This window comes from Stigmatopora nigra, chromosome 6, assembly GCF_051989575.1.
Source record: "Stigmatopora nigra isolate UIUO_SnigA chromosome 6, RoL_Snig_1.1, whole genome shotgun sequence".
Classification (NCBI taxonomy): Eukaryota; Metazoa; Chordata; class Actinopteri; order Syngnathiformes; family Syngnathidae; genus Stigmatopora; species Stigmatopora nigra.
The window spans coordinates 7,677,470-7,692,023 of NC_135513.1; the positions used below are offsets into that span (position 1 = coordinate 7,677,470).

The 14,554-nt window shown below is 39.2% G+C and overlaps 2 protein-coding genes across 3 annotated transcripts in view; one reads left to right on the plus strand and one right to left on the minus strand.

Annotated features, from left to right (window-relative positions):
- Nucleotides 1–14,554, plus strand: part of acsl1a (acyl-CoA synthetase long chain family member 1a) — a 36,983-nt gene that overhangs the window by 8,073 nt on the left and 14,356 nt on the right. The window contains exon 1 of one of the 2 annotated variants that reach the window (XM_077719661.1): nucleotides 11,534–11,634. The exons of the other annotated variant lie outside the window; for it this stretch is intronic. The gene's annotated coding sequence lies outside the window, so the exon portion shown is untranslated. Of the gene's footprint in view, nucleotides 1–11,533; nucleotides 11,635–14,554 lie in introns of those variants that run through there. 2 annotated transcript variants of the gene reach the window in all.
- On the minus strand, nucleotides 5,306–7,290 carry helt (helt bHLH transcription factor). Its single transcript, XM_077719412.1, has 4 exons — nucleotides 7,079–7,290; nucleotides 6,663–6,767; nucleotides 6,483–6,579; nucleotides 5,306–5,826 (listed from the first exon to the last, which is right to left on the minus strand). Exons 1-4 carry the CDS (start codon nucleotides 7,103–7,105, stop codon nucleotides 5,348–5,350), a joined length of 708 nt encoding a protein of 235 aa, XP_077575538.1. The 5' UTR covers nucleotides 7,106–7,290; the 3' UTR covers nucleotides 5,306–5,347.

Consider the following 14,554-nt stretch of genomic DNA (forward strand, 5'->3'; position numbering starts at 1 on the left):
GTTGACCATTTCTTCTAACCATTCACAACGGGCCAAAACCGCAGTCTGATACATTTCGTAGTAAGGTTATTTCTGCTGTTTTGTCGATGTTGCAGTCTTGTTTGCCATCCCTCCACGTCTAAAAGTAAAATCCTCCCCTTCACACTAGCGGCAGCCACACATCAACATTTATAAGCTGTATCTTTCACTGGGGTTCATTCGGTCACTTGACTGCCAATCTTACTTGTCTGCCCTCCGGACCGTTTGCTCCCTGGGTGACCTCAGGGGGTCGGTGGGTCGACCCCGGGGGCGCCCCCTTGGACGCGGATAAATACGTCGGAGCAGCCGTCAACCGGTCGCACAAAAGAGGCAAGCCCGGCACTTTTGGCCCCTCACGAGTCCAACCAAGCGCACACGGAGCATATTAGGACCCTGGGGTTTTATTTTCCCTATGGCCCTCTTTGGCGGTTGCGTTCAAGTATGTCAGGTGCCTGACCACATCACACACAAATAGTACACACACAGTCACTCGAGGCACTACTTTCAAGTTGTATTCTCCAGATTGAGGTTGTCACACTTCATATGGTCTTCTTGCCACTGAAGCGTGAGGGATTTCTTTTTTTTTTAAAGGTCGTTGATGTAAAATCTGCACCTTTTGAACCCTTACTTAACAATCGTTTTCCAAAGATACGTCCAGTTTTCTTGTATAGGTTCTTTTTGCTCGAGAATATTCTCTATAATGGATTTTTAAGGTGTTTTCATAACCTTGTTGTCAGCTGGAATTGGTTCTGTGACTATACTTCTGTAGCATGTGTATCGCCTAATTATTCTAGAAACACATGAACATGAAAAATAACAATATATAGGTGTTGTTATATATATTCTAAGTATATTCTCACCAACCTATAACCCTATTGACATTATTCACAGTAATTATATGTTCTTTTACTTTATCATTCAAGTCTTGTATTTGTTGCACACCCATAGTATATATTTATTTTTTAGCACTTTGCAGTAATGTATTTAAGAAAAATGGGGACTAAAATTATGATATATTTTTTTATGTACAGTATACATTTTGCAGTTTCCTGTGTGGTGCATTATTGCTTTTGGCAGATATTGAGATGTATATGTAGTGTGTAGATATTATATTTAAATTTATTTATTTTGGATGTTTTTGATTTTAATATTGGGGCAGAGGGTGAAGAAAAAGAAAATAAACAAAACATTTGTTATTTTCCATTTATTTTAAAAAAAAACAACAAATGGATTTTAAAAGGGTATTTGTGAAGACATTTAGTTTAAAAAATAATACAAAAAGATCTCATTAATTTTAGAACAGAAATTACAAAAATAGTTTAAAAAATGCTTAACAACCTTTTAATGATTCACATTATAATTAAAATAATCAAAAGTTAGAAAAAATACTTTAAAATATATATATACAAAACAATTTAAATAATAATAATAATGAAAAAAAAAGTAGATTTTTGTATTAAAATAAAAAAGAGGGTTTAAACAAGATTTATTTCAGACATTTAAAATGTTCCTAATAGCAAAGCTGTAATGAGGGTTAGGGCTACATTCTTGGTCACGTTCTGTGATGAAACAACAGCTTTGTTGTGACTTTTTTTTAGGGTGTGTGCCAACTCTGTGGGGATGCTGAGGGGCGCGCAGCTTAAAAAAATGGGCAAAAGCTGCTTTGAAATCACAGCTCCTTGTTCCCATCCAAACAAGAAAGGAATAAATGTGAGGGCGTGACAGAGACGAGAATCCACAGTGGGATATTTGGTACAGTATTCAACACGTCTTCCTTTTTCTCTGAGAAGATGCCTTTGACCCCCCTCCTGTCTGCCACTGCCACTTGTAAGACTCCATACACTTATGCCTCGGATACGTTGCTCCTAAATAGAGATAGTGTTGAATCGGGGGCAAGTCCGTGGATTTGCATAATCTGATGGCACGGCGGTGGTGCTTGACAAGGGCAAAAAAGGTGACAAACTCTGTGTGGCCTCCTCCTGTATGGAGAGCGACAAAGAAGTGATCTGCTTGGCTTAATTGTCCAAAAATTCATGTTTTGTGTGTTCAAAGTTGCATGTCAGGAGACAGTGAGCTGACCTGTGCCCAGTGACTTCTCCTTTTGGTTGCCAACGGGGGCCTCTTCCATTCATGTCTACGCTGCGTTTACAGTGAGTACCGTGCCAAGTGTGCCTTGTCTTCTGATGGGAAAACTGTTGCTCATGTGCCTGCCAAGTTTTGGCATTATAATCCCAGGAGGAGCAGAAGGGGGAGGTGGCATCGTAAAGGGAATGGCGAGCGGGGGAGGTGTGTTTTTTTAAAGCAACCCCACGTCAGATAGATAGTGCTATCTAGTGTGGGAATGATCTCTATACTCGATACAGCCCCCCCACCCTTTTTTTTTCCTCAACAAAGCTCCCGCGTGTTAAGCCTCAGATCAGATTGCGAGGTGTGTAAAGGCAGCCAATGTTGTGGCGACGCTGCGATTAACTGTTGGACTTCTCACAGCTTGCGTACGTCCTAACAAAAACATCATTGTACTCACAATGATCCGGGAACATTCACCGATGCTGCAAGAAGTACATGGGGTAGTTTTTTTTAGAACTGAATGTGGCATTAAGAGGCGCTTCTGAAGAAAATGAATCAGAATAGTGAAGATGTGCTGATGGAACACAGAAAACAGGACATTTTTTGTTTGATTTCAAATGATTTTCTCTGCTAATAAGAAAATATGACTCATTTCAGACTCTTGCTACTGATTTTCTGGTACAGATTCCTCAATAATAGGTTGTAAACAGTCGAAGGTTTAATTAACTCAGCTTACAAATCAATGCTGCAATTGTAATATTATATATCTTATATATTTGGCCTTTACATTATTTACCATTTTTATTAGTTTTCATTTTTTATTTTTTGTATATATATTATTTATTACCAATATTTACCATAACCACAGTAACGTATTCGCAGATACTATAACGGTTGAAATTTTGTACTAAGTTTTAGTTCTTAGTAGTAGTGGCTAAAAGAGCAAACTTATATTAAAAAGTGCAAAAATAGGTCTAGATCATACGCATAACAGGGTGACATGAGGTAAAGTGAGGCCTTCGATCAAAGTAAACAGTTTTTGCAAAGTATGAAAAGGAAGAAAGACGGGTGAGTGAGTGGTTAATGCGTCGGCTTCATGATTCCGGGATCCTGGGTTCGAATCTAAGTCGGTCCTTCTGTGTAGAGTTTGTATGTTCTGCCTGGGGCTTGTAGGAGTGTGACTGTGAATAATTGCCAGTCTCCTCGTGGACCACGATTGGCTGGCCACTGATACAAGGTGTCCAAATTCAACTAGGATAGGCTCCAGCACCCCTCCTTGTGAGGATAAGCGGTTCAGATAGAAAAAAAAAACACAACTTTGTAGTATATTGGAAAACTCTCAAGCCTTGAGTATTGTATTATTGACTGCTTTCTTTTTGTTTCTCACATCTATCGGACAAAATAATTTTTAAACAATTTAGGTATTTGTATATTAAGGACCGTGGAACTAATGAGAGAATTTAAATGTAAAATGCAGCTCTACTTACAAAAAATCCTAGTTACGAAAATACTTCAGTATTTAATAAGTTTGAAGCGTGAATATTGATATAAAACCAGCTATGAACTAATGAATAATTGCTGCTAACGTTCCCAGTCAAAATGATTTGGACGTCTATCACCGTCAGAAGCAGCCAATGAGATTCTTTCAATACATGGAATCGTACATGAACGGGTATCCCCTGCTTTGATTTTCATTCAAAAGAAAAGTGGAAATAGTTTAATTAGAAACATTTGTTACATGAATAGCAAAGACAAACAGCATCGTGAGTTTACGTGACAATCAATGTCATTTCTTTTTATCCGTGCTCACTTTATTATTATTCATGTGAGGCTTTTTCGTGTGGATGAACACGAGTCCCCCTGCGACACTTTGTGTTTTTAGTCACCATTCATCGACAAGGCCACTGTCTTCTTTTTGGTTTGTGTGTGTGTGTGATGAGGGGTCTTTTTTTGGGGAGGGGAGGGGGGAGCTTAATACCGCCTAACGTGTTTTATTCAAGCAACCAGGCGAATGATGCCGTTTTATTCATATGCATCCATCACTGAATCAGCCACCCTGAACTGATTCTTGTGTACACACATTAGAATGTGTACACAATAACTTCTTTTAATGTCTTTGATTAATATTGAATGTGTCTTAAGAAGGCTCGTGGTGAGACGCGGATTGTTTCGGGGTTTTTTAAAGGGGAACCACCAGGAGAATATTTTCTTGTCGTTTCCTTGAGAGAGAAAATTTGATTTCATGGTGTTGATGACATTTCTTCGCAGTCACTCAAGGATGAAGCATGATTGTTCGCCTTTCAGTCTTCATTCACAATAAGGGCGGCTCCCCTTTTAGCTGTTTAAGCTCGCCCTTTTTGACATTCAAACACGTGCAACTTTGCTATAGGAGGAAAGCGCTTCACTCCTTCGAATTAGTCTTAGAATGTGATATGGTTCATATCATAGCTATCTATCATTGTGTGTATGTGTGAGGTGGCATTCTGGAATGAATAATATGCTTGAAGGAGTTCATTGCAATTCAAAATGGATTCGAAAATCAACTATAAGGACCCACAGATATCAATAACTATTGAAATTGTGCAATCAAAATGGATTTCTATTCCATCTTTAAGTGCCTGTTTGATAACTTAATCCCACTGTGTCAAAATTACAAAGTTATAGAAGTGGATAAAACATACAAAGGTGAAGCTGAACCTAATTGTAGTATGAGATGAGATAGCATGGATCATTTTTGTTTTGTACTTTGTGGCCACTGTATTTTTCCTCGTGATATTGGAAAATCTGAGATGAACTGTCCATCCAACTTTCAAGTTGCATTTTGTTGGAGATGGAACATTTTAATTTCCATATGGCTTATCCTCACAAGAGATGAATCATTGTACTAAAATGGTTGACATGGCATTTGAAAGTTCAGATGGTTCTCTTTGGTTGTTGAAATATTTTATTTTTTAAACGGGTCTTTGTGACTCTGTGGATGAGTTGCTAGAACATCCTTCTCCCAGTTCTGAGATTTAAGGTTTCATCCTCCAGGGAATACGACTGACTTTCCTGTTTGGAGTTTACCTGAGCCTAGAGGGGAGGGGTCTTAAAGGAGTCAAGCACATAACTAATTATCTTTCCTAATCATAGAGTACAAAAAAGCCAAAGTAGCTGCAACTTTTTTATGAAAAATTTATTCACATCATGTACAGTTTGCAAATTCCATCTTCCAAATGGATATAAATAAAACAACTAGGCTCTGTGTGTTAGTTAGGGTGTGTTACATTGCGTGTTGCGCACTGTGCAACGTAAACGTGTTATGGTGTGCGTGGCCTATCAAGTTGAAGTAGTGATGATGTTCCAGTCCCTGCACCGGCGACAAGTATCCACCGTGCTGCGGTGCGTGCGCACTCAAGGCCACGGCGGGCTGGTAGGAGATGGCCGGGCCGCGTGCCGAGTTGTGCCAAGCCAAGTGTCCCGCCGGATTGGGTTGCTGGTACGCCGCGGCCTCCACGGGGCTGTGGCTCTGGTGCTCGGGCTGATGGCCCAGGTAGTCCGACGGTTCGGGGCCGGACGCGGCCGAAGCGAACACGGGCTCGGTGACCGCGCGGGATTTGGACTGCAGGAAGGCCAGGATGCGTGCGTATTTGATGTCTTTGGTCTCTGCTCGGTCCTCCGTGGTTAGATAGTGGACCAGATTCTTCATGCATTCGTGGTAGCCGTAGTGGAAGTAGTTGGCGAACTCGGTCAGCAACTCGCCTGCAATGATGCACAAACAGCAAATAGTTTTAGAGAAAATCTTTTTTTTTTTTTTTAACCCCTCTTGTGAGCAATATGTACCATTTATACATGCAGAATTTGATTATCTTCACGGCTGCACATTAATATTAAATTGCTACATAAAATTGGGATTTACAATTTTGATTACAAAAATGACAAATATAAATACATTCTCTGCTCAAATTTAGTGTGCACTCAAAATATAATCGTTGACACATTGTTTATTGAAAAACCTCAAACTAGATTAGATTAGATAACTTTATTCATCCCATATTCACTGTCATAGTAGCAGGAGGGTGAGAATACAGACAGGAAAATACATTTTAGATACATAAATTAATAAATAAATAAGCGTGTTGCTGAAATATATACATATACATACACATATGTACATATATATAAATATACATATACATACACATATTTACATATGTATAAATATACATATACATACACATATATACATATATATATAAATATACATACACATATATATATATAAATATACATACACATACACAAAATGGGCATACTTTTGAGTGGGGGCCTGGTTAATAATTCTCACTTTATGTGCTATGTGGAATATTATTTGTCATATTAGATGTCAAATTCCCCACTTGGAAAGCTCAACTCACCCTTTTCTCTTCCTCTTGGGAAATCTGCAGAATGGAGTGCCCTCAAATACTGAACAGTCATTTCCAATATTTCAGCCTTCTCCAGCTTGCCAGAGTTCTTTAGGCAAAAAAAAAATGGCGATATGAAAAAAAAATTACTTTCAATGTTTATGATGAATTATCATGATTATCATTAAGTACCTGTTTGGCCAACGCCATCGGGACAGTTTTGCCCAACTCATTGAGGCAACGATTGATCCGATCTCGTCTTCTTTTTTCGATTACTTTGTGAGATATGGGCGTTCTCTAAAAAAAGTGTAAAACACGTTTAGAAGGATCTGAAACGCACCAAAAAAGCGCGCAGGGGTGATTTACGCACAGCTTCCAACACACTATTTACATCCAATACGTCAGAAAAAACTGCATTCTCATAGGAGATTTGAAAAAAAGTACTATATTTATCACTTTAAACGACTAATGTAATGCAAACTGTATTATAGCTGACGCAATGGAGTTGCGCACTATAGTGACTATAGTAATTCAACAAAATAAAGGTATACGTATCATCAAATTTATGGAAAATTATAATAATACATTAAAGAGGATATTGGGCTTACCTTTCGTTCTTTCATTTTGGATGCCATAGAAAATGAAAATGTGCTAATGTCTTCCTAGTTGCGACAGAAATGATGTGAGGAAGACAAAATAAAACTGCTCCTTATAAAGGGGTGCATCCAGCAGGGATTCACGCTAAAATGTAAATTATTCCACACAGGGATTAAAGATGGGGGTCCACCATGCATACAGGGATAAACGTGTGTGTTTAGTATCACTTGGAGAAACAGTTGTTTTTTTCGGGGTTTTTTTTGGAACGGGGGGGTGGTCTGACCTGGCTTTGTTAACCCACGTGGCTGCTTGAAAGCACGTGATTCGTCGTGGGACTCAATTTGCATAGAAGAGACCGAGACGTCTTTCTGTCTCGTGTATGGTCTATCCCTTGTTATTAAACTTTCAAATCGTCGTCTGCCATTGACTGTGGTGGGCGTTGAATTTGTTTAGATTGAAAGAGATGACTGGAAATAAAAAAAAAATGGATTGAACGTCCATCGCCGTCCATAGCATTGCAATATGATGATTTACTGCTGAGATTCTTATCTTAAATGAAGCAGACGGCTATTGCTGTCAATGGCAGGGTGAGGTTTTTAATAGGGTTTAAATTGAGAGGAGATTTGTATCTTTTTTTCGGGGACCCCCTCCTTGTGATGCCTGTCACACGACTAGTGTTTATCGTCTTTCATGTATTTTTAGTTTTTTATGCATGTGTGGGTGTGTTTATTTAGTATAGTGGGTATTTTTGTGTGAAGGGCAGGTGGTTGCGTGCTGCGGGGGTCCACTGGCACACGAGCGTGGTCCGCGTCAAGGCGCACGCGAGAAGCCTCCACTGGAGACCCCTTTCTGGAGGGGGCTCAATTTGTATCCTATTATCCTATAAGAAAATGTCTATTCAGTGCCTTGAATAGTTTCATTGGCCTAAATTTTAATAATGCTGGCTAAAGAAAGGGAGAAATAAAGAAGAATGCAGCTGGTGCGAGCGCGCATTATCTCGCCGTCACCTGCAAGACGCACAGCCTGGAGACCCCTATTCATTTGCCTAATTTCGGTCAACTTAACAAACTTTGGGAGAAATTATACTGCCATTGTTGCCAGGGCTGAGGCCTTCTGATCGAATTAACAGCGTGTTTTGATCCGGTAAATGTCATTAGAAAGCGAGAAAACAATCGCGTTTCAATGCGCCAACGCTGGGGACGCCAAGGCGCAAAAAGCGCACAAAGGATGCAAAGTTTTTCCCCTTCTCCAAACAAAGGGCATTATTTTATACTTTGAATACATTTCGGACAACAATCAGGCAGTTTGCTTCTAATATATCTGCAGCAAGCAAGGTTAACAACAGGTTTATTGTGTGCGTGCACCCAAACGGCTCTCATGCGCCAAAACAAGGCGGCTCGCATGCAAGTCTACGCTTTTTTTTCACGGAGCTTTTCATTTACCCCCCAAAAAAGGGGGTAAAACTATAACAACAACGAAAAAAAAATCTTCACCCGCCGAGCGATGTCAAAGAATTAAAATAAAAAAAGATTGAAAAAAGAGAGCATGGGGAGGTGGTGAAAGAAAAGCTCTGAAGAGTTTTTGGAGAGAGCTGCTTTTTTTGAGGGGGAGCACCATGGAGAGAGAAAGGCGCAAGTGAGCGGGACCAGGGCATAAAATCCAATTACTTGACTGTGCACTTGTTTAAAAACACTTTTCGCCTTTCTTTAACCGTGGTCGTACTTTCCAAAAGTGCACTTGTTTCACTGGTTTAGTGTTAATGCTGATCCACAGATCTGCAAAATGGAAGGCTTCTGCTTTTTACAGCCAAATAGTGCGTCACCAGTTTAGTCTGACAGATTTATGTTATGGGATTTGATCATTTATTTTACACAAATTGGTAATTGATGACTTGATTTAAAAAGATAAATGAGAGTGCAGCTATAAACCTCTGGAATTGACATGTCATTACAGATTGAAGTGATCAATGTAGTCATTATTCTGAAAACATGCATTTTCCTATCTGATTTTACACATGGGTCCAGGTTTATAGGCACTAAATGACACATTGTTCCATTAGTCTTTGGCCCCATTTGGTCTCATTTCTTCTCATTTGAAATATTGCCATTTTGATTTTGACCATTGTTAGTAAACCCCTCACAAAACGTGATAAAACCCACAATTTTACAGTATTCCAATATTAATTGATTCAAAATACTGCATTTGTACTAAGAGTTGGTCTGTTTATTGTTTATATTTGTTGACAGAATCATTATTTTTCCATAATTTTGATTATAGAATACTCCAGTTGGGGGTCCATGACTGGAATAGTATACTTAAATATTACACAATGTGCATAGTATACAATACTTTAAAATATATTCAGCTGCAAAGAGGATATGATAATGCTATTTTTTACTAATGTCGTTGTCATCCTTTCAATATGTCTCATCTCATCTCATTTTCTGAACCGCTTTATCCTCATTAGGGTTGCGGGGGTGCTGGAGCCAATCCCAGCTGTCTCCGAGCCAGAGGCGGGGGACACCCTGAATTGGTGGCCGGCCAATCGGAGGGCTCAAGAGGAAAAACAACCATCCACACTCATACATAGGGGCAATTTAGAGTGTGCAATCACCCTACCATGCATGTTTTTGGGATGTGGTGTGGGAGGAAACCGGAATACCCGGAGGAAACCCATGCAGGCCTTGGGAGAACATCCCAACTCCACACAGGTGGACATGACTTGGATTTGAACCCAGGACTCCAGAGCTGTGAGGCCGATGTGCTAACCGCTCACTTCACTGGGCCACCCTTTCAATATGTTTGGGTGTCATTTTCAAGTCGGTGAAATGTTTTTAGGCTGGTTGGACATTCTAAATTGAGTCTGAACTTGCAACAAAATACACGAAAAATATGTGGGAATATTATTGTACGAGGCCTTTCGTGAGAACCATACACGACTAAAGTTTAGTTTGTACATGATGGTATAGATATAGACAAATCTCAATGCTGCTGCTAAGTGACAGGCTTACAGAGTGGTCTGTACATGTCTGTGTGTGTTGTCAGGCACTGCTTAGTGACCCGTGGTGACCCTGTGGTGACCCCCCCCTTTCATAAACACACAGCATTTTCTGGCTTGGCGCGCCACCCTAAGCTCAAAGTGAGGCACTTCACCAATGGAGCAAAACGTCCAATTAATTATAGCACTTTTTAAAGATTATTTTATTGATCATCATGCATCTTAATAAATTGGAATATAATATATGACTTTGTTTATAGTAGTATGAAATACTTGATGCATCCCTGATTAATCAAAAGGGTATACGTATTCATTCTTTCTGAACCAATTTATCCTCCTTATTTTTTTTCATAAATGTAAGAGAAGGTAAGAATTCCACCAATAGAACTTGTACTGTTAACTGTCTGCGCACATAGATTTCAACAACAGCTATTTTGTATGCATTCCATTCATTGGTGTTGTGGGCACGGCAGATGTACAGCATGTTATTTTGTGTTGTGAAGCGATCCTTGTTCAAGTTGAGACAAGTCAATGCTAACATTTATATCACTGTGGTTGACTGAGAAGATAGCACTTTAAGAATCTGTACACAAAACCTTACTGAACCCACAGTATTACCAAAAAACACAATTTTGCCATCGCTACATTTCAGAAAGAGTTAGAGCATACCATGTCAACTTATACTTAAGGTGAATTGCGGGTATTTTTCAAGTGTAACCAGTGGATTGCATTCAAGTTCTGCTTTTTTTCTCAGAAATGTCTCTGTTGGGTTGGTTGGAACACAAACCAGTGCCCAAAAGTGGCTTTTGATAAGCAGTTTGGATGGCAGAATCCTTTAAAATAGACTTCCAGAAGCAGCCGAGGGGTACAGCTTTTTTTTTGTCAGGGTACATGTCTTGTATTTGGATTGCATACAGGAAGACCTTTATTTTAGACAGATGTGCTAAACTAGGGCTGGCCATTAAGTAGAATGCTATCTTCAGATAGATCGCCAAGGAACTATTGGTAGATCGCACGACAATAAATTACATTGTGATCCCTGATAAAAGGTAGCTTGTGGAAGGTTAACTCCTTGAAAAGTAAAAGCCACATCTGCTATTATTCCACAAATGTGGTATTTTAAAAGTGCAACCAGTGGATTGCAGTCAGGTGCTTGTCGTTTCCTCGTTGGTTAAAAATTATTTGGAATAAAAAGCTACCCCGGTTTTGCCCACCACTGAATTCTAACCCAAACAACAAAGTAGATCTCAGTAGGTTGGCTCATTGAAAAGTAGATCTTGCAGCAAAAAAGTGTGAGGACACTTGTGCTAAACACTCATCACTTTTTTTAAATTATAAAAGTATTAGCAGCAAATGTTAGTATTAGTTGCAAATTGCTCAAAAAGGTCAGCAATGGAAAACGTTATGACAAAATTCTTGACAAATGGGCCAATAGCAGCTCTCTTCTCAGTTTAAGGGAAACGCGTCCAGTAACACGACTTCCGATTGGCCAATTCGCAAGAGGCGTCTTTTTTTTAGCCACATTTCGCCGTCCCGTTAAAACAATTCCGGATCTCGATCTGTCACCTGGTCTGTATACATATTTCCCGTCAAAACTGCATTATGTAGCTAATGATGATCTTTTTCTATGCTTATCTTGTTGCATGTGCTAAATGTTGATGTTTCTCTTTAAGTTTAGGCGTACATTATTGCGCGATCGTTTTTAAACACGGATAAAGAAGGTGTTTCTTGCTGTTACACGCTTCATGCCGATGGCGTCCGCGTGGAGGTATTCCAGGATAATTAGACGTTACGAAATGCTTCCAAAAACTTGGGCTTGCTCTCAATCAAAAGTTAGTTATATAAACACTTCCCAAATGTTTAAAAGCTTGTCCATGTGGCGTGATCCCAGTTGCCGGGCGACCACTTACTATAATGATTGACAGCAGAATATGTAATGTGCTTTTTCAAATCGTATTATTCATCTTGTTGCCATTTAGAGACTGATGGAGATAAGTTTGCTCCAAATGCTTATTTTTGATAATAAAAAACAAACGGAGACCTTTTTGATCATGCTGGTCCCACTTGTATACTGAATGCTCCAATTCCTTTTGACTTGGAACTTTACTTTTACTCCTAGTAAAAAAATGTGCGTCCATTGATGTCAATGGCAGCCAATGAGTTAAACGAGTCCTATAGAAGATGCATTTATTGTCATTGCATGGTGCAGATACAACAAATTTAGAACAAAGATCCAGGATTGTTAACAAGAAAAGCAACTTAATGTGGTGTTATCCACATAGAAGCAAAGAAGTTGAATAAGTAAACACGTTTTACTATGTAGATGACCTTAAACCAGCCATGTTTTGTGTAGTTACGAGTTGCGTGTGCAAGTAGCAAGGTTTAAGTCTTTGTTTTGTCAATTCAGTCCAGTTTAATGCTCCTGTCTAAGGGTAAAAGCTCAATTGCATCCTCATATTTTACTGGGAGGATTGGTGGTATTACTCCCACTTGTTGCTAAAGCAACTGACTGTTAGAGTTGGGATGGAATGTGAGACTGTGGCTTTACCAAATGAAACCTTGTTTTGTTAACTTCAAATTAAAATTCATATGGGAATAAATGACTGCACGCGAAGAACAGTTAAAGCGACAAGAGTGCCGCCAGGGATGAGTTACACAAACCAGAGTAAATCAGTTTCCTTTAGTCTATTGATGTTGCTTTCGTGAGTAAAAGAAGGATGCAATTGTTGTTGGCGCTTTCTCAAAACATTTCTCCGTTTTGATTATTTCCGGAGATGGGAGATCACATTGCGATCTAGATGATGTAAACACAATCGTCAAACCGGCACAAGGATGGACGTTATTCTGCCTGACGTCAGGATTCCGAAAAGTGAGGCAAATTGAATTTAGAGAAATTTTGTCTCGCTATGGAGAGTGATTACGCCTGCTAGGAGAACAAGGATTAAATTCATACAGTTTGTTTCACACAGTACAATTTAAACTTTGTTGTTGAACCATCCACAAGAATTTGACGTCTTGTTTTGGAAGCTGACTTGGCACATTGATCATGCGGCATGTTGTATATTTCGTTCCGTGGTCATTTATCTGCATTGCATTGATGCACGAGGCTTATAGTGCACATGGCTTAGCTTTTCAGTGACATAGTTGTTGTTTGAGTCGTTGGTCAAATGTGGAACGCCATATTTTCATAAAGACAATCGTATATTAGAGATAAAAATGTGATCAAATGTATTTTAGGATGTTTTTTGATGGCCCTAAGTTTTGCTGTATGAGCTTAGTTTGAGATTTCTGTAATACACCTAGACCTCACAAGGTGGTGCCAAACTCTAGGTCAGACATGGGCAAACTACGGCCCGTGGGCCACATACGGCCCATTAGGCTTTTTAATCCGGCCCGCCGACGTTGTCCAAATAATGTTTATTTATTTTTTTATTATTATTATTATTATTTTTTTTTTCCCAAGATGGCGCTGTCACACGGAAGCCAGTGGCAGTAGCTCTTTCCACTTTGTTTTTCGTGTTTTACAGCCCCTCTATCTTTTTTTAAATTACATACTACTTTAGGTACTTTATACTTGATGAGTGATATGTATGTCAATACTTTAGTCCTTTTTTTCTGTTAATGACTTATATGTACTGTTAACGGACGCACTTTTTTATATGTATCTTATCTTTTGCTGACCCGGCCCATCTGTCAAATTTTTAAAGTCAATGTGACCCGGGCCGAAAAGTTTGCTCACCCCTGCTCTAGGTAAATAGGAAATGAGTACAATAATCCTTCGAATATTGCACTTAATGTAGACCAGACATGGCTGCAGTAACCGAAATATTGCAAAGTAGGATCACCCTTATTATAACTATACCTTTTTTTTCTTCAGTGCAGAGTCCTAGTCGCAAGTATAAGACAGGGGAGTGGCTTCCGCTTGCGCGTTTAAGCATGGATTTTCACATTTGTACTTTAAAAAAATGAAAATAAAATCACAAAGAAGTGAATTTGCAATAAGTAAAGTCTCAATAATCAAGGGAAGACTGTAATTGTGTCTAATCAACACTGTGATAGATTTAGGATGAGAGTACCAGATCTTTGTATCATTGGGTAAGAGGTAAATTTATTCAACTCATTGTTATGCCACTACCACTTGCTGAAGTCGTTTAAGGTTAACATCTTTTATTGAGTACACACCTACAAGTGCCAGGCTGTTGGCTCCACAAACATAACAAATGAGCTTCAACGTCTATTTACAGCTAATTTTGGAAAGTGCCTAGGGGCCATAAATCTTAGTACTTTTGGTACACAATTAATGTTGCCATGTAATCATTTTAGTTGGGAGGCCGTCAATTACTTGTTTGCTTGGCCTTTCAGTACTGTAATACCTCGTTTTTCGCAGTATACAGGTTGCAAGACCCACTGCAATAGGTGAATATCAGTGATCAAGAGACTGTTTTCATGGTGTCTATTTACTATTATTTGGATTTTCAAAAGGCTCTCT

Excerpts from the sequence above, each read along its gene's own strand:
- helt (XM_077719412.1), bottom strand. The coding sequence starts at position 7,105 with ATGGCATCCAAAATGAAAGAACGAAAG. Across the intron at positions 6,768-7,078 it reads CCAAAATGAAAGAACGAAAG|AGAACGCCCATATCTCACAA; the intron begins GTAAGCCCAATA and ends CACTTTTTTTAG. Across the intron at positions 5,827-6,482 it reads CCCAAGAGGAAGAGAAAAGG|GCGAGTTGCTGACCGAGTTC; the intron begins GTGAGTTGAGCT and ends GCATCATTGCAG.